This window comes from Hyperolius riggenbachi, chromosome 1, assembly GCF_040937935.1.
Source record: "Hyperolius riggenbachi isolate aHypRig1 chromosome 1, aHypRig1.pri, whole genome shotgun sequence".
NCBI lineage: Eukaryota > Metazoa > Chordata > Amphibia > Anura > Hyperoliidae > Hyperolius > Hyperolius riggenbachi.
This window is the reverse complement of record NC_090646.1, coordinates 17135512-17154488: the sequence shown is the minus strand read 5'-3', so window position 1 is coordinate 17154488 and position 18977 is coordinate 17135512. Positions and strand designations below refer to the sequence as shown.

The following is an 18977-nucleotide window of genomic DNA, read 5'->3' as shown; positions in this document are numbered from 1 at the left end:
TCCAGTCGAAAATTATTCACTCTTCTAAATAGAAAAGCCTTTATTGGCTATTACAGCAATCAAATGCTTCCTATAATTGCAGACCAGCTTTATTTCATTTTGTCACAGGTATATTTTCTTCCATTCATCTTTAGCAATGAGCTCCAAATCTTTCAGATTGGAGCAGGGTCTTCTTGCCATCACCCTGATCTTTAGCTCCTACACAGATTCTCAATTGGATTCAAGTCAGGCCTGTGGCTAGGCCACTCAAAAAATGTTAATGTTGTCTGCTAACCATTTCATCAACACTTTTCCTGTGTTGTGAGTCCTTTTTATCATGTCCACTGTGACCAAGGCCAACTTTCTCTGCAGACAGTGTGTTGTTGATGAGAATCCTCATGTTTTGCTCTTTTTATCGTGGTGTTTGCTGTGATTAGCTATCCTAGTCCATTGGCTGAAAAAAAAAAACACCCAAAGCATCAGTGGGGATGGTTTTCTTAGGGTTGAAGAATTCTCCTTTTTTTTTTTTTTACACCAAATGAAGGAAACTGTATTGTGACCAAACAGTTACATTTTTGTTTCACAGAAGACCAGAAGTCTTCTTCTTTGTCCAGATGAGCATTTGTAAAGTCTAAGCAAGCTTGTGTGTGCCTTATCTGAAGTAGTGTCCTTGTTCTTTATCAGTGGAACTCAGCAGTGTGCACTGTCCATTGGATTTGTCTAAAACGTTGCCACCACCAGAGCCCAGATTCACCAAGATGGCCTTGGTGGGGATCCCTGGATTAGTTTTCACCTTTCTCACTATCCTGCCCAGCTCAGGTGTCACTTTTGACTTCTGACCACATGCTCAGATTTTCCACAGTGCGTAACATCTTGTATTTTTTAATACTTTGCACTGTAGCCACTGGAACTTGAAAACATTTAAAATTGGTCTTATAGCCCTTTCTTGACTTGTGAGCAGCTACAATGCACAGCTGCAGGTCCTTAATGAGCTCATTGTCTTAGCCATGACTGACCACAAACCAACTGCAGAGAGCTACTGGTTTTACCTGTTGATTAAAACAGCTGTTCCCAATTAATCGGGGTAATTAGAATGCTTTAGAACAGCTTGGACTATTTGGAATGGTATAGAACTTAGTATTTCTCCACAGACTGAGACAGTTTGTGAAGGGTATGAAGATATTTGGACTGGACACTTTTTTTGCTCAAATGTTAAAAGCTGAGAATTGTTTTTGTTTTGGCCCACAATAATGCTATCGTCTAATTTTTATTTTTTGGGAGACATGTCATTTCCCATCAAATTACTTGATGGTTGAATAAAAGTAACTGAGCCAAAATTTGCCAGGGGTATGAATAATTATGGGCACTGGGTATCACAGTATATACAGTGGCAACCACACACTTATGTCTGCTTTCTTTCAAGCTACAAAATGTAAAATATGTTAGACTTTTTTTTTTTCTATGCTACTGATGTCCTACACCTGCAGCCCACGTGTAAAGAATTATAAAAGGCGCTAACCAGCATTAAGCGCTGTATTACCAACAGTGTCAATAGTCTAAATTTCCTTTTTAGCCTGGATGCTTAGCCTCTGTCATCCTACCAACTACATTACAAAGTATCAAAGAGGAAAGAACATATTGCATAGCCTAATTGGCCCATGATTTAATCACATGTGCAATATCCAAACCTTTCTGTTCAATACAATCAACATTTTCTTGGTGCATAGATATGCATATTCTGTATGGCAATTTTTAACGGTTTTGGGGTAAATGGTCAAATTTCAAAGACTACCTGGATTACAGTGCCTCATTTGTATTCTGGACTCTTCTTTGGATACAAGATAACAACCACATCATCTAACTGCACAGACTTGTTTCATCTTTACTTTCTGGAACAATGCCAAATAACCAACTTATTTGTGCATGGGAGTGCATTACTTTTTTGGGGACTTTTCACCTGGTTGGGGATGACCTTCATTTGAAAATAATCAGGTAATTTCATATTGTTATATGTTTGCTTTTGTTCAATAAGATATCTAATGCAATTGTCACATGTAAACATCAGAGTATTTCTGTGCTACAGGTTGCTAAAGACTCTGTATTGGTAAATATATACTATGTGTAATCGCAATCACTTTTTGTTAGGGACACGCCCACTTTTGAGCCACACCCACATGATAGGGGCCCACACTTGAAATTTTGCACAGGGGCCCACAGCTGGCTGTGTCCGCCACTGTATAGTGCTGCCCATAATTATTCATACCCCTTTTGTTTGATGTGTGCAACCCTATCTGTGCTGTCTGTCCTTTCCTGTACCTGCTTGTGCAAAGCACAATTCCGGGCACGACCAAGTTGTGCTTGGCGGTAAAATAAATGATTCTGAATGTTGACTTACTTTTTTTTTTCAACCAGCAAGTAATTTATTGATGGGAAATGACATAGGTGTCTCCCAAAAGATAAGACCATGTACAATAGGCATTGTGGGGGGAAAAAAACAATGTGTCTAGTCCAAAACTAATCATACCATTCACTAAACTATCAGTCTGTGGGAAAATCCAAAGTTCTATACCATTTCAAATAGTCTAAGCTGTTCTAAAGCATCCTAATTACCCTAATTGGGAACAGCTGTTTTAATCAACTCAACAGGTGAAAAATAGCAGCTCTCTGCACTTGGTTTGTGGACAGCCATGGCTAAGACAAAGGAGCTCAGTGAGGACCTGCGGCTGCGCATTGTGGCTGCTCACAAGTCAGAAAAGGTCTACAAGGCCATTTCTAAATGTTTTCATGTTCCAGTGGCTACAGTGTAAAGTATTATTAAAAAAATACAAGATGTTCTGCACTGTGGAAAATCTCAGAGGATGTATTGGGTAGCCAAAAGTGACACCTGTACTGGGCAGGAGGATAGTGAGAGAGGTGGAAAATAATCCAAGGATCACCACCAAGGCCATCCTAGTGAATCTTGGCTCTGCTAGGGGCAATGTCTCAAGGCAGACAATCCAACGGCAGTCCACAGTGAAACTTGGCCTTGGGCATCAGCGGACATTTCAGCATGACAATGACCCAAAACACACAGCAAAAGTGGTGAAGAAATGGTTGACAACAACATTAAGGTTTTGGAGTGTCCCAAGAGAGTCTTGACTTGAATCCAACTGAGAATCTGTGGAGGGAGCTAAAGATCAGAGTGATGGCAAGAAGACCCTCCAACCTGAAAGATTTAGAGCTCATTGCTTAAGATGAATGGGCAAAACTACCTGGGGAGACATGCAAAAAGCTGGTCTGCAATTATAGGAAGAGTTTCATTGCTGTAATAGCCAATACAATACGGCCGACTGGGGCTTCGCACCCTGAGCTATACCACCCTGAGCTGTATCAGAAGGTTGCAAGATAGAGGATACTGTCGTGGGACCTAATTGGCATGGGATTTTTTTCTTAAAGGTACAGGTAAGTATTTGTGGTTGATTTAGAACATTAAAGGACTTTTCTCGTGGTTGCGTTTTTATTTCATTTAACTCTTTGTGGAAATGGGTAAGGGGTACTTTGTACCCCTATACTAATTTCTCCTGGGAGGGGGGTGGGCACCTGGGGGTCCCCTTATTAAAGGGGACTCCCAGATGCCACCATGAACCCCCCCAGGGAGTCGTCGCCCCCACCTCCTGTTGGGCCACCGGAGGTGGGAAAGAGCCCCTTGTCCATGGATTGGACAAGGGCTCCGGGGGGGGAGGCTTGGCTGCCCCTCCCCCCCGGAGCCCCCCCATACCATGGACCATGTGGGCTGGTATAGCTCAGGGTGCGAAGCCCCAGTCGGCCGGGGCTCCGCATTCTGGCTATCCCAGCCTGCATGGGAGACAAGGGGTTACAAAGGCTCGGGAGGGGAGACCCCACGTCATTTTTTTCTAAATTTTTTTATAAATATTTTGTTTCCCGGAATCTTTTTAACATATCCTGCAAATTTGGTGTTGCTAGGATTTAAGGGGACTTTGCTATTAACTGCTAAATTCGGCGGGAATCGTTTCCGCAGAAATGTCATTGCGATTTAAAAATAGATTTTCTCAAAAACTATAAGGTCTTTTTGAAAAAAAAAAAAAATGTTCTCTTGTTCACAATTTTTTTCTTAACAAATTTGGTGTTTTTAGCGTTTAAGGGGGCTTTGCTATTAAACATTAAAGCCGGCGGGCAGATATTTTCCAAACGGCAGCAAAGCAGGGGTTAAAACGATAAATATCATTCAGGCAGGACAGAAAAAAAAGTTTTAAAAACGATAAATTTAGTTCAAAAGGTCTGCACTATTTTAACCTTTAAAACGATAAATATCGTTTTAAACAAATATCAGGCAGAAGGGGGCGCCATTATTTAGCCGGCGCCATTTTTCACTAGACGCCATTACCCAAGCGGTTTTCAAAAATGCTCACGAACCGCTCTGGTGTGCACCAGTCCAAAGAGTCCCCCCACGGGGGGGGGGGGGGGGGGGGGGGGGGTAGGGGAAGGGAAAAAAATCCTTATGCACACTACATATGTCATATTAGAAACAAGTCCAAGGGAGTTGAAGGTATAAAATCTACACGTTTATTAACAAAAAATAAAACAAAACAGGCCCTGCATGGGACCAAGAAAAGTGATACAGTCACAATATAGGCAATTTTACAACAGAAAATACATTTTACAGAACCTCAAACATTTGGCAATAGATGCTACTTGGCAGTATCTGTCAGCTGGTCGGGTCACTACGCTGCTTTCCTTACATGGATGTAATGGTCAGGTCACTACGCTGCTTTCCTTACATGGATGTAATGGTCAGCTGGTCGGGTCACTATGCTGCTTTCCTTACATGGATGTAATGGTCAGCTGGTCAGGTCACTATGCTGCTTTCCTTACATGGATGTAATGGTCAGCTGGTCAGGTCACTATGCTGCTTTCCTTACATGGATGTAATGGTCGGGTCACTACGCTGCTTTCCTTACATGGATGTAATGGTCAGCTGGTCGGGTCACTACGCTGCTTTCCTTACATGGATGTGATGGCCGGGTCACTATGCTGCTTTCCTTACATGGATGTAATGGTCAGCTGGTCGGGTCACTACGCTGCTTTCCTTACATGGATGTAATGGTCAGCTGGTCAGGTCACTACGCTGCTTTCCTTACATGGATGTAATGGTTAGCTGGTCGGGTCACTACGCTGCTTTCCTTACATGGATGTAATGGTCAGGTCACTACGCTGCTTTCCTTACATGGATGTAATGGTCAGCTGGTCGGGTCACTACGCTGCTTTCCTTACATGGATGTAATGGTTAGCTGGTTGGGTCACTACGCTGCTTTCCTTACATGGATGTAATGGTCAGGTCACTACGCTGCTTTCCTTACATGGATGTAATGGTCAGCTGGTCGGGTCACTGCGCTGCTTTCCTTACATGGATGTATTGTTCAGCTGGTTGGGTCACTACGCTGCTTTCCTTACATGGATGTGATGGTCAGGTCACTACGCTGCTTTCCTTACATCGATGTAATGGTCGGCTGGTCGGGTCACTACGCTGCTTTCCTTACATGGATGTAATGGTCAGGTCACTACGCTGCTTTCCTTACATGGATGTAATGGTCAGCTGGTCGGGTCACTACGCTGCTTTCCTTACATGGATGTAATGGTCAGCTGGTCGGGTCACTACGCTGCTTTCCTTACATGGATGTAATGGTCAGCTGGTCGGGTCACTACGCTGCTTTCCTTACATGGATGTAATGGTCAGGTCACTACGCTGCTTTCCTTACATGGATGTAATGGTCAGCTGGTCGGGTCACTACGCTGCTTTCCTTACATGGATGTAATGGTCAGGTCACTACGCTGCTTTCCTTACATGGATGTAATGGTCAGCTGGTCGGGTCACTGCGCTGCTTTCCTTACATGGATGTATTGGTCAGCTGGTTGGGTCACTACGCTGCTTTCCTTACATGGATGTGATGGTCAGGTCACTACGCTGCTTTCCTTACATGGATGTAATGGTCGGCTGGTCGGGTCACTACGCTGCTTTCCTTACATGGATGTAATGGTCAGGTCACTACGCTGCTTTCCTTACATGGATGTAATGGTCAGCTGGTCGGGTCACTACGCTGCTTTCCTTACATGGATGTAATGGTCAGCTGGTCGGGTCACTACGCTGCTTTCCTTACATGGATGTAATGGTCAGGTCACTACGCTGCTTTCCTTACATGGATGTAATGGTCGGCTGGTTGGGTCACTACGCTGCTTTCCTTACATGGATGTGATGGTCAGGTCACTACGCTGCTTTCCTTACATGGATGTAATGGTCAGCTGGTCAGGTCACTACGCTGCTTTCCTTACATGGATGTAATGGTCAGGTCACTACGCTGCTTTCCTTACATGGATGTAATGGTCAGGTCACTACGCTGGTTTCCTTACATGGATGTAATGGTCAGCTGGTCAGGTCACTACGCTGCTTTCCTTACATGGATGTAATGGTTAGCTGGTCGGTTCACTACGCTGCTTTCCTTACATGTATGTAATGGTCGGCTGGTCGGGTCACTACGCTGCTTTCCTTACATGGATGTAATGGTCAGCTGGTCAGGTCACTACGCTGCTTTCCTTACATGGATGTAATGGTTAGCTGGTCGGTTCACTACGCTGCTTTCCTTACATGGATGTAATGGTTAGCTGGTCGGTTCACTACGCTGCTTTCCTTACATGTATGTAATGGTCGGCTGGTCGGGTCACTACGCTGCTTTCCTTACATGGATGTAATGGTCAGGTCACTACGCTGCTTTCCTTACATGGATGTGATGGTCGGCTGGTTGGGTCACTACGCTGCTTTCCTTACATGGATGTGATGGTCAGGTCACTACGCTGCTTTCCTTACATGGATGTAATGGTCAGCTGGTCGGGTCACTGCGCTGCTTTCCTTACATGGATGTTATGGTCAGCTGGTCGGGTCACTACGCTGCTTTCCTTACATGGATGTAATGGTCAGCTGGTCGGGTCACTACGCTGCTTTCCTTACATGGATGTAATGGTCGGCTGGTCGGGTCACTACGCTGCTTTCCTTACATGGATGTAATGGTCAGGTCACTACGCTGCTTTCCTTACATGGATGTAATGGTCAGCTGGTCGGGTCACTACGCTGCTTTCCTTACATGGATGTAATGGTCAGGTCACTACGCTGCTTTCCTTACATGGATGTAATGGTCGGCTGGTTGGGTCACTACGCTGCTTTCCTTACATGGATGTAATGGTCAGCTGGTCGGGTCACTACGCTGCTTTCCTTACATGGATGTAATGGTCGGCTGGTCGGGTCACTACGCTGCTTTCCTTACATGGATGTAATGGTCAGGTCACTACGCTGCTTTCCTTACATGGATGTAATGGTCAGCTGGTCGGGTCACTACGCTGCTTTCCTTACATGGATGTAATGGTCAGGTCACTACGCTGCTTTCCTTACATGGATGTAATGGTCGGCTGGTTGGGTCACTACGCTGCTTTCCTTACATGGATGTGATGGTCAGGTCACTACGCTGCTTTCCTTACATGGATGTAATGGTCAGCTGGTCAGGTCACTACGCTGCTTTCCTTACATGGATGTAATGGTCAGCTGGTCAGGTCACTACGCTGCTTTCCTTACATGGATGTAATGGTTAGCTGGTCGGGTCACTACGCTGCTTTCCTTACATGGATGTAATGGTCAGCTGGTCAGGTCACTACGCTGCTTTCCTTACATGGATGTAATGGTTAGCTGGTCGGTTCACTACGCTGCTTTCCTTACATGGATGTAATGGTTAGCTGGTCGGTTCACTACGCTGCTTTCCTTACATGTATGTAATGGTCGGCTGGTCTGGTCACTACGCTGCTTTCCTTACATGGATGTAATGGTCAGGTCACTACGCTGCTTTCCTTACATGGATGTGATGGTCGGCTGGTTGGGTCACTACGCTGCTTTCCTTACATGGATGTGATGGTCAGGTCACTACGCTGCTTTCCTTACATGGATGTAATGGTCAGCTGGTCGGGTCACTGCGCTGCTTTCCTTACATGGATGTAATGGTCAGCTGGTCGGGTCACTACGCTGCTTTCCTTACATGGATGTAATGGTCAGGTCACTACGCTGCTTTCCTTACATGGATGTAATGGTCGGCTGGTTGGGTCACTATGCTGCTTTCCTTACATGGATGTGATGGTCAGGTCACTACGCTGCTTTCCTTACATGGATGTAATGGTTAGCTGGTCGGGTCACTACGCTGCTTTCCTTACATGGATGTAATGGTCAGGTCACTACGCTGCTTTCCTTACATGGATGTAATGGTCAGCTGGTCGGGTCACTACGCTGCTTTCCTTACATGGATGTAATGGTCAGGTCACTACGCTGCTTTCCTTACATGGATGTAATGGTCAGGTCACTACGCTGCTTTCCTTACATGGATGTAATGGTCAGCTGGTCGGGTCACTACGCTGCTTTCCTTACATGGATGTAATGGTCAGGTCACTACGCTGCTTTCCTTACATGGATGTAATGGTCAGCTGGTCGGGTCACTACGCTGCTTTCCTTACATGGATGTAATGGTCAGGTCACTACGCTGCTTTCCTTACATGGATGTAATGGTCAGCTGGTCGGGTCACTGCGCTGCTTTCCTTACATGGATGTATTGGTCAGTTGGTTGGGTCACTACGCTGCTTTCCTTACATGGATGTGATGGTCAGGTCACTACGCTGCTTTCCTTACATGGATGTAATGGTCGGCTGGTCGGGTCACTACGCTGCTTTCCTTACATGGATGTAATGGTCAGGTCACTACGCTGCTTTCCTTACATGGATGTAATGGTCAGCTGGTCGGGTCACTACGCTGCTTTCCTTACATGGATGTAATGGTCAGCTGGTCGGGTCACTACGCTGCTTTCCTTACATGGATGTAATGGTCAGGTCACTACGCTGCTTTCCTTACATGGATGTAATGGTCGGCTGGTTGGGTCACTACGCTGCTTTCCTTACATGGATGTGATGGTCAGGTCACTACGCTGCTTTCCTTACATGGATGTAATGGTCAGCTGGTCAGGTCACTACGCTGCTTTCCTTACATGGATGTAATGGTCAGGTCACTACGCTGCTTTCCTTACATGGATGTAATGGTCAGCTGGTCAGGTCACTACGCTGCTTTCCTTACATGGATGTAATGGTCAGGTCACTACGCTGCTTTCCTTACATGGATGTAATGGTCAGCTGGTCAGGTCACTACGCTGCTTTCCTTACATGGATGTAATGGTTAGCTGGTCGGTTCACTACGCTGCTTTCCTTACATGGATGTAATGGTTAGCTGGTCGGTTCACTACGCTGCTTTCCTTACATGGATGTAATGGTTAGCTGGTCGGTTCACTACGCTGCTTTCCTTACATGTATGTAATGGTCGGCTGGTCGGGTCACTACGCTGCTTTCCTTACATGGATGTAATGGTCAGCTGGTCAGGTCACTACGCTGCTTTCCTTACATGGATGTAATGGTTAGCTGGTCGGTTCACTACGCTGCTTTCCTTACATGGATGTAATGGTTAGCTGGTCGGTTCACTACGCTGCTTTCCTTACATGTATGTAATGGTCGGCTGGTCGGGTCACTACGCTGCTTTCCTTACATGGATGTAATGGTCAGGTCACTACGCTGCTTTCCCTACATGGATGTGATGGTCGGCTGGTTGGGTCACTACGCTGCTTTCCTTACATGGATGTGATGGTCAGGTCACTACGCTGCTTTCCTTACATGGATGTAATGGTCAGCTGGTCGGGTCACTGCGCTGCTTTCCTTACATGGATGTAATGGTCAGCTGGTCGGGTCACTACGCTGCTTTCCTTACATGGATGTAATGGTCAGGTCACTACGCTGCTTTCCTTACATGGATGTAATGGTCGGCTGGTTGGGTCACTACGCTGCTTTCCTTACATGGATGTGATGGTCAGGTCACTACGCTGCTTTCCTTACATGGATGTAATGGTTAGCTGGTCGGGTCACTACGCTGCTTTCCTTACATGGATGTAATGGTCAGGTCACTACGCTGCTTTCCTTACATGGATGTAATGGTCAGCTGGTCGGGTCACTACGCTGCTTTCCTTACATGGATGTAATGGTCAGGTCACTACGCTGCTTTCCTTACATGGATGTAATGGTCAGCTGGTCGGGTCACTACGCTGCTTTCCTTACATGGATGTAATGGTCAGGTCACTACGCTGCTTTCCTTACATGGATGTAATGGTCAGCTGGTTGGGTCACTACGCTGCTTTCCTTACATGGATGTAATGGTCAGCTGGTTGGGTCACTACGCTGCTTTCCTTACATGGATGTAATGGTTAGCTGGTCAGGTCACTATGCTGCTTTCCTTACATGGATGTAATGGTCAGGTCACTACGCTGCTTTCCTTACATGGATGTAATGGTCAGCTGGTCGGGTCACTACGCTGCTTTCCTTACATGGATGTAATGGTCAGGTCACTACGCTGCTTTCCTTACATGGATGTAATGGTCAGCTGGTTGGGTCACTACGCTGCTTTCCTTACATGGATGTGATGGTCAGGTCACTACGCTGCTTTCCTTACATGGATGTAATGGTCAGCTGGTCGGGTCACTACGCTGCTTTCCTTACATGGATGTAATGGTCGGCTGGTTGGGTCACTACGCTGCTTTCCTTACATGGATGTGATGGTCAGGTCACTACGCTGCTTTCCTTACATGGATGTAATGGTCGGCTGGTTGGGTCACTACGCTGCTTTCCTTACATGGATGTAATGGTCGGCTGGTTGGGTCACTACGCTGCTTTCCTTACATGGATGTGATGGTCAGGTCACTACGCTGCTTTCCTTACATGGATGTAATGGTCAGCTGGTCGGGTCACTGCGCTGCTTTCCTTACATGGATGTAATGGTCAGCTGGTCGGGTCACTACGCTGCTTTCCTTACATGGATGTAATGGTCAGGTCACTACGCTGCTTTCCTTACATGGATGTAATGGTCAGCTGGTTGGGTCACTATGCTGCTTTCCTTACATGGATGTAATGGTCAGCTGGTTGGGTCACTACGCTGCTTTCCTTACATGGATGTAATGGTTAGCTGGTCAGGTCACTATGCTGCTTTCCTTACATGGATGTAATGGTCAGGTCACTACGCTGCTTTCCTTACATGGATGTAATGGTCAGCTGGTCGGGTCACTACGCTGCTTTCCTTACATGGATGTAATGGTCAGGTCACTACGCTGCTTTCCTTACATGGATGTAATGGTCAGCTGGTTGGGTCACTACGCTGCTTTCCTTACATGGATGTGATGGTCAGGTCACTACGCTGCTTTCCTTACATGGATGTAATGGTCAGCTGGTCGGGTCACTACGCTGCTTTCCTTACATGGATGTAATGGTCGGCTGGTTGGGTCACTACGCTGCTTTCCTTACATGGATGTGATGGTCAGGTCACTACGCTGCTTTCCTTACATGGATGTAATGGTCGGCTGGTTGGGTCACTACGCTGCTTTCCTTACATGGATGTAATGGTCGGCTGGTTGGGTCACTACGCTGCTTTCCTTACATGGATGTGATGGTCAGGTCACTACGCTGCTTTCCTTACATGGATGTAATGGTCAGCTGGTCGGGTCACTGCGCTGCTTTCCTTACATGGATGTAATGGTCAGCTGGTCGGGTCACTACGCTGCTTTCCTTACATGGATGTGATGGTCAGGTCACTACGCTGCTTTCCTTACATGGATGTAATGGTCGGCTGGTGGGGGTCACTACGCTGCTTTCCTTACATGGATGTAATGGTCAGGTCACTACGCTGCTTTCCTTACATGGATGTAATGGTCGGCTGGTTGGGTCACTACGCTGCTTTCCTTACATGGATGTGATGGTCAGGTCACTACGCTGCTTTCCTTACATGGATGTAATGGTTAGCTGGTCGGGTCACTACGCTGCTTTCCTTACATGGATGTAATGGTCAGGTCACTACGCTGCTTTCCTTACATGGATGTAATGGTCAGCTGGTCGGGTCACTACGCTGCTTTCCTTACATGGATGTAATGGTCAGGTCACTACGCTGCTTTCCTTACATGGATGTAATGGTCAGCTGGTCGGGTCACTACGCTGCTTTCCTTACATGGATGTAATGGTCAGGTCACTACGCTGCTTTCCTTACATGGATGTAATGGTCAGCTGGTTGGGTCACTACGCTGCTTTCCTTACATGGATGTAATGGTCAGCTGGTTGGGTCACTACGCTGCTTTCCTTACATGGATGTAATGGTCAGCTGGTTGGGTCACTACGCTGCTTTCCTTACATGGATGTAATGGTTAGCTGGTCAGGTCACTATGCTGCTTTCCTTACATGGATGTAATGGTCAGGTCACTACGCTGCTTTCCTTACATGGATGTAATGGTCAGCTGGTCGGGTCACTACGCTGCTTTCCTTACATGGATGTAATGGTCAGGTCACTACGCTGCTTTCCTTACATGGATGTAATGGTCAGCTGGTTGGGTCACTACGCTGCTTTCCTTACATGGATGTGATGGTCAGGTCACTACGCTGCTTTCCTTACATGGATGTAATGGTCAGCTGGTCGGGTCACTACGCTGCTTTCCTTACATGGATGTAATGGTCAGGTCACTACGCTGCTTTCCTTACATGGATGTAATGGTCGGGTCACTGCGCTGCTTTCCTTACATGGATGTAATAGTCGGCTGGTTGGGTCACTACGCTGCTTTCCTTACATGGATGTGATGGTCAGGTCACTACGCTGCTTTCCTTACATGGATGTGATGGTCAGGTCACTACGCTGCTTTCCTTACATGGATGTAATGGTTAGCTGGTCGGTTCACTACTCTGCTTTCCTTACATGTATGTAATGGTCAGCTGGTCGGGTCACTACGCTGCTTTCCTTACATGGATGTAATGGTCAGGTCACTACGCTGCTTTCCTTACATGGATGTAATGGTCAGCTGGTCGGGTCACTGCGCTGCTTTCCTTACATGGATGTATTGGTCAGCTGGTCGGGTCACTACGCTGCTTTCCTTACATGGATGTAATGGTCAGGTCACTACGCTGCTTTCCTTACATGGATGTAATGGTCAGGTCACTACGCTGCTTTCCTTACATGGATGTAATGGTCAGGTCACTATGCTGCTTTCCTTACATGGATGTAATGGTCAGGTCACTATGCTGCTTTCCTTACATGGATGTAATGGTCAGGTCACTACGCTGCTTTCCTTACATGGATGTAATGGTTAGCTGGTCAGGTCACTACGCTGCTTTCCTTACATGGATGTAATGGTCAGCTGGTCGGGTCACTGCGCTGCTTTCCTTACATGGATGTATTGGTCAGCTGGTTGGGTCACTACGCTGCTTTCCTTACATGGATGTAATGGTCAGGTCACTACGCTGCTTTCCTTACATGGATGTAATGGTCGGCTGGTCGGGTCACTATGCTGCTTTCCTTACATGGATGTAATGGTCGGCTGGTGGGGGTCACTACGCTGCTTTCCTTACATGGATGTAATGGTCAGCTGGTCAGGTCACTATGCTGCTTTCCTTACATGGATGTAATGGTCAGCTGGTCGGGTCACTGCGCTGCTTTCCTTACATGGATGTAATGGTCAACTGGTCGGGTCACTACGCTGCTTTCCTTACATGGATGTAATGGTCAGCTGGTCGGGTCACTACGCTGCTTTCCTTACATGGATGTAATGGTCGGCTGGTGGGGTCACTGCGCTGCTTTCCTTACATGGATGTAATGGTCAACTGGTCGGGTCACTGCGCTGCTTTCCTTACATGGATGTAATGGTCAGCTGGTTGGGTCACTACGCTGCTTTCCTTACATGGATGTAATGGTTAGCTGGTCAGGTCACTATGCTGCTTTCCTTACATGGATGTAATGGTCAGGTCACTACGCTGCTTTCCTTACATGGATGTAATGGTCTGCTGGTCAGGTCACTACGCTGCTTTCCTTACATGGATGTAATGGTCAGCTGGTCGGGTCACTATGCCACATTCTCTACATGGATGGTCAAAGCAGATTCCATGTCCAGTCTGCTCCGTCCATGCATGTTATCGTGGTGGTCGGTGTAACGCACAGATCATAACATGCATGTCATCTATCAGTGTTCCATGATGTATCCAGAAAGTGGCACACGACAAGTCTTTGAGCAATGGACGTGGGAACGAATCTTATACACAACGTACTGCAGCATGTGGTTCAGTTCTGACCAGCGTGTGAATCCATCCTTTGGCATAGAACTTACCCCAAATGTGACAAGATACAAAGCAACTTATCAACTTAAAGGAAATCTCTAATGAAAAACTTCCCATGTGGTACGTTACTCGGGAGGGGGGAGGAGGGGGAAGGGGAAGCCTCTGGATCCTAATGAGGCTTTTCCCGTCTTCTACAGCCTCCTGGATCCAGCGCTGGCAGCCCCCGAACTCCACGTGGCAATATTTACCTTCTGGGTTCCAGCGCAGTAGAGCGAACCCGATCAGGCTCAGCTATTTCTGCCAGAGCCCAATTGGAAAGCTTCTACTATGCTGGAATCTTAAAAGGTAAATTCCATGCAGTGTTTTTTGTGGGAATTTTCAGGGGAGCCAGCGCTTGATCACCAAGGATAAAGAGGACAGGTGAAGCCTCGTTAGGATCCAGGGGTAAATACCCCACAGGGGTGTTTTTTTGTTTTGTTACAGATGTACATTAATAGAACGTAGGCTGAAGATTTAAAATCCCGGATATGTACCAAGGTTTTCCTCCTGCCCGACAACCCACCACTTCCCCAGTGAGCCAACTTACTATCAAGGGAACAGCTTCAGAGCCACTTTCTTGCTCGAGGTGGTTATTTGGGGGAGCCTATGCTGAGAATCTATTGTGTACATCTGAGCACAGGCCAACCCCTATGTTCTGTCTCCTTTCCCCCTTCATTCAGTTCCACAATGACTGTGCTATGCATCATCCCACCTCCATTGCATCAGAACACCAGAGGCGTAGCTATGGGGGGGGGGGGGGGGGGGGGCAAGGGGGGACATTTTTCCCCGGGCGCAGCACAGCCTCTGCACCCCCACCTGCGTGAAAGGCAGCTGCCCAAGGTGCCCCTGCAGAGGAGTGAAGTAGCATTAACAGCAGCAAAAAGGGGTGGGGGGGGGGGGGCGACAACAATATAACCATCTAAACAGCATTTGACTCCACTCATGACTATGACCACCCTCCGCTGCGTGGCCATGCCCATTCTGTCCAGAGGGGGCACAAAAACTGTATTTCTCCCCGACACTGAAAACCTTAGCTACGCCTCTGCAGAGCACGCTGCTAACCTAGAGGCTAAGGACACATACATCTGTAGTGCACTCAGCCCAAGGGATCAAGCCCCAACCCCTGCAGATTACAGTAATTGAAGGTGTGTACACAGCTGATGTAAATAAACCCCATGCACAGGATCATTGCCTCAAGGACACTTATTGGAAGTGCCAAAAGGGTTCTTTCGATTTTTATTGAGAAAAAAAAAACAAAACAAAAAAAACCTCTTGCATATTTTCATTCCATACACAGAGGTCCCCCAGTGTTAGTATGTGCTTTAACTCTGGCCCTTTAACATCCCTAGGTTGATGCACTATACATGTTATAGGGCCAGAATTAGGACACATACAGACTGTTGGGGACCTCTGTGCAGTGTAAGTGACAACACAAGAGAATGTATTTTTGTTATGAAGACCCCGGCTTTTAACTTAGCTGTAGGGATAGCAGTAATTCCTGGATGTTTGATTTGCATGAAAGTGTGCAAAGGGTTACTGGATTATACCCAGCTAAATAATTCCCCTCTCCTAATTAATTTCACTGAGCAAGTGCCCGTTCTCAGATAGATAAGGAAAGTGGAAGCCATGCCAACAAGTAAAAGCCACTAACTGCCAAATGCCAATATCAAGTAGCCAACTTTGCCATGAATGAAGCCATCATCAGATTTAGGCCTCTTTTCCGATGGCAGTTGAATTGTGTGCTCAGCAAGCAGTTACCAGGCAGCAGTGAGTAGTTGTGAGAGTTTGAGAGGCATTTCACTGCCTGTCAACAGTCCGTGGAAAAGAGGCCTTAGTTCCTTTTGCTAATGTTCCCTTCCTCTTATTGTTAAGCTTCCAGAGTAACCAACTTTCAAGGCAGCACAAAGGGGATCAGTGAATTTAACAGTGAAGGTGGTGATATATCTGATGGGGTCACTCAAAGCATAAAAAGAGATCTGTCCAGCTTCATAATCCAGATAGATCCGAACACCGTCACTGGGGATCTTGTAAGAGAAATGGAAAGGTATAGACTGACTGCTAGGTAAAGACGTATGACCACCGCAACTACTAAACAAGCACCAGGACTTGCTGTTACATCCAAAAAGCGACTCAGACCACCCTACCCTCTCTATATTAGAATAGCACACTCCAATTCTCCAGCCTTTTGATTTGCCAAAGTCAACATCCCAGTAGTGTTGTCCTGAGGAGAAGCTCTGCGTGCTCAGAACCTGAGAATGATGCTGGAACCTCTCTGGTGTCTTTGTGTAATGGTGATATAAAGTGGACACAGTTTTCCCATCATCTGAGATATGTATACCGTTTCCAGCTGTGAGAGCATTCAGCAATATATCTTCAGGTTCCTGAAGGTAGAAGCATAAATTGACTCCTGTTATTATATTAGAAATCTTGCAAAGTGTCTCCAGGATCCCAGCCACATCTAGATCTCTTCCATTACTCAACTTTTTACCATGCCCCTCTCTGTTTTGAGGTTTACTAAAGTCCCCCGTGTCTGGTGTCTGTAGGACAATGAGTGGATCAGTCTCATCACAGAGCTCCTCAATGTGACACATCTTCCTAGACAGCTCCTGTTCTTCAGTTTCCAAATTCTGAATCTTCTCATCCCATGAGAGACACACCCGTTCTTTCTGTCTGTGGAGCTCACTGAGTACCCTTTTCTCCAGGTCCTCCAACTGTCTCCAAATGTCCCGAAATTGTGCAGAGATTTTCTCTTTTTCACGGTCTGCTTTTTCTTGTGCTTTTCTCTTGTCTTCCTGCAATCTTTTGATTTTCTTCTGAAATTCTTTTGTCTGAGGTGTTAGTTTTTGTAAATCACCTTTCAGTTTTTTCTTCTTTTTCTCAGAGGCCTCCTCTAGTGGCTCCATCTTATGTCCAGTGTGTTCTCCTATCACACAGCAGGACACACAGACACACGTGGCATCCTCAATACAGTAATACTCAAGGATCTTCTGATGGACTGAACATTTCCTGTGCTCTGGGGCAGTAGTGGGGTCACACAAGACGTGTTCTGGTGCCTTGCTGTGGACATTCAGGTGATTGTCACACAGAGAGGCTTCGCACAGCAGACAGGATGTAACAGCAGGCACAGAAGCATGTAGACACTGAGTACAGAAGATCCCAGATGCCTCCTCAGGTAGAGTAGACAGGAATTGATCCATTATATTACACAGAGTGATGTTCCTATGCAGTGCAGGTCGCTTATGAAACCGCTCTCTACACTCGGGGCAGGAATAACCTCCAGATCTCTCCTGGGTATTCAGCATGCCACCAACACATTCCAGGCAAAAGCTGTGACCACATTCCAGGTTTACAGGATCTGTGAAAACACTCAGGCAGATGGGGCACTCCAGCTCCTTCAGGTCCACAAAAGCCATTTCTAATAAAAAAAAAAAAAAAAGAGTAATGAGAAGAATTGAAAGTCTGACTCAGAAGATTGTTCTACAGATGTATGGTAAGGTTAACCTCCTGAGCGGTATGGACGAGCTCAGCTCGTCCATCACCGCCGGAGGCTGCCGCTCAGGCCCTGCTGGGCCGATTTTCTTCAAATAAAAAGCAGCACATGCAGCCGGCACTTTGCCAGCCGCGTGTGCTGCCTGATCGCCGCCGCTCTGCGGCGATCCGCCGCGAGCAGCGGCGAAAGAGGGTCCCCCCAGCCGCCTGAGCCCAGCGTAGCCGGAACAAAAAGTTCCGGCCAGCGCTAAGGGCTGGATCGGAGGCGGCTGACGTCAGGACGTCGGCTGACGTCCATGACGTCACTCCGCTCGTCGCTATGGCGATGATCTAAGCAAAACAAGGAAGGCCGCTCATTGCGGCCTTCCTTGTTTATTCTGGGCGCCGGAGGCGATCGGAAGAATGCCTCCGGAGCGCCCTCTAGTGGGCTTTCATGCAGCCAACTTTCAGTTGGCTGCATGAAATAGTTTTTTTTTAATTAAAAAAAAACCCTCCCACAGCCGCCCTGGCGATCTCAATAGAACGCCGGGGAGGTTAATTCTCAAAAATAATGACACTCAAGTTCAAAGAGAGCCATTGTTGACTTGCATATAATGCTAGCAGATTGTGCCTGTTTATGTAGGTCAACATAGCTCCCAGTAGTCCCTTTTCGAGGGACAGTCCCTTCTTTGGGAACCAATTTCCCTGTCCCACTTTTTTCCCATTTGTCCCTCTGTCCCTCTTTCAGGATTGATGAACAGATGTAAATATGTATTTTTCTACTGAACAAATGTGTTTGACACTAAACTTTATTCCCATAATTTAAATGGATATATTTTTTTCAAAATGTTAAAAAAATAAAGCAAAACTACTGATGATAAAAGACCACTGTAGTATCTTACTAATATTATAAATGTGAAAGTTTGGATGTTTGTTAATCACACAACAATGGCTGAACAGATTTTAAAGAGAACCCGAGGTGGGGATCTTAGAGTTAAATCTATACACAGAGGCCGGGCCTGGCTATAGTGCCCAGCTTCTGTTGCTAGTTGAATATTCCCTAAATCCCCCCTGCGCTCTGCACGAGCCCATAAATTACAGCCGCGCTGTCGGGCTCTGTTTACCATTCTAGTGCCACTCACGCCGCTTCTCCGCCTCCTGCAGAGCGCCGATCCTCGCCCACGTCCCTTCCCTCGCCGCTGATTAGGCACTAGAAAGGTAAACAGAGCCCGACAGCGCGGCTGTAATTTATGGGCTCGTGCAGAGCGCAGGGGGGATTTAGGGAATATTCAACT

General features: G+C 46.7%; 1 protein-coding gene across 1 annotated transcript; it reads right to left on the bottom strand.

Moving 5' to 3' along the window:
• Window positions 1-16058: 16058 nt before the first annotated feature.
• Window positions 16059-17627, bottom strand: LOC137564613 (E3 ubiquitin-protein ligase TRIM21-like). Its single transcript, XM_068278485.1, has one exon. It carries the CDS (start codon window positions 17625-17627, stop codon window positions 16059-16061), a length of 1569 nt encoding a protein of 522 aa, XP_068134586.1.
• Window positions 17628-18977: the final 1350 nt, after the last annotated feature.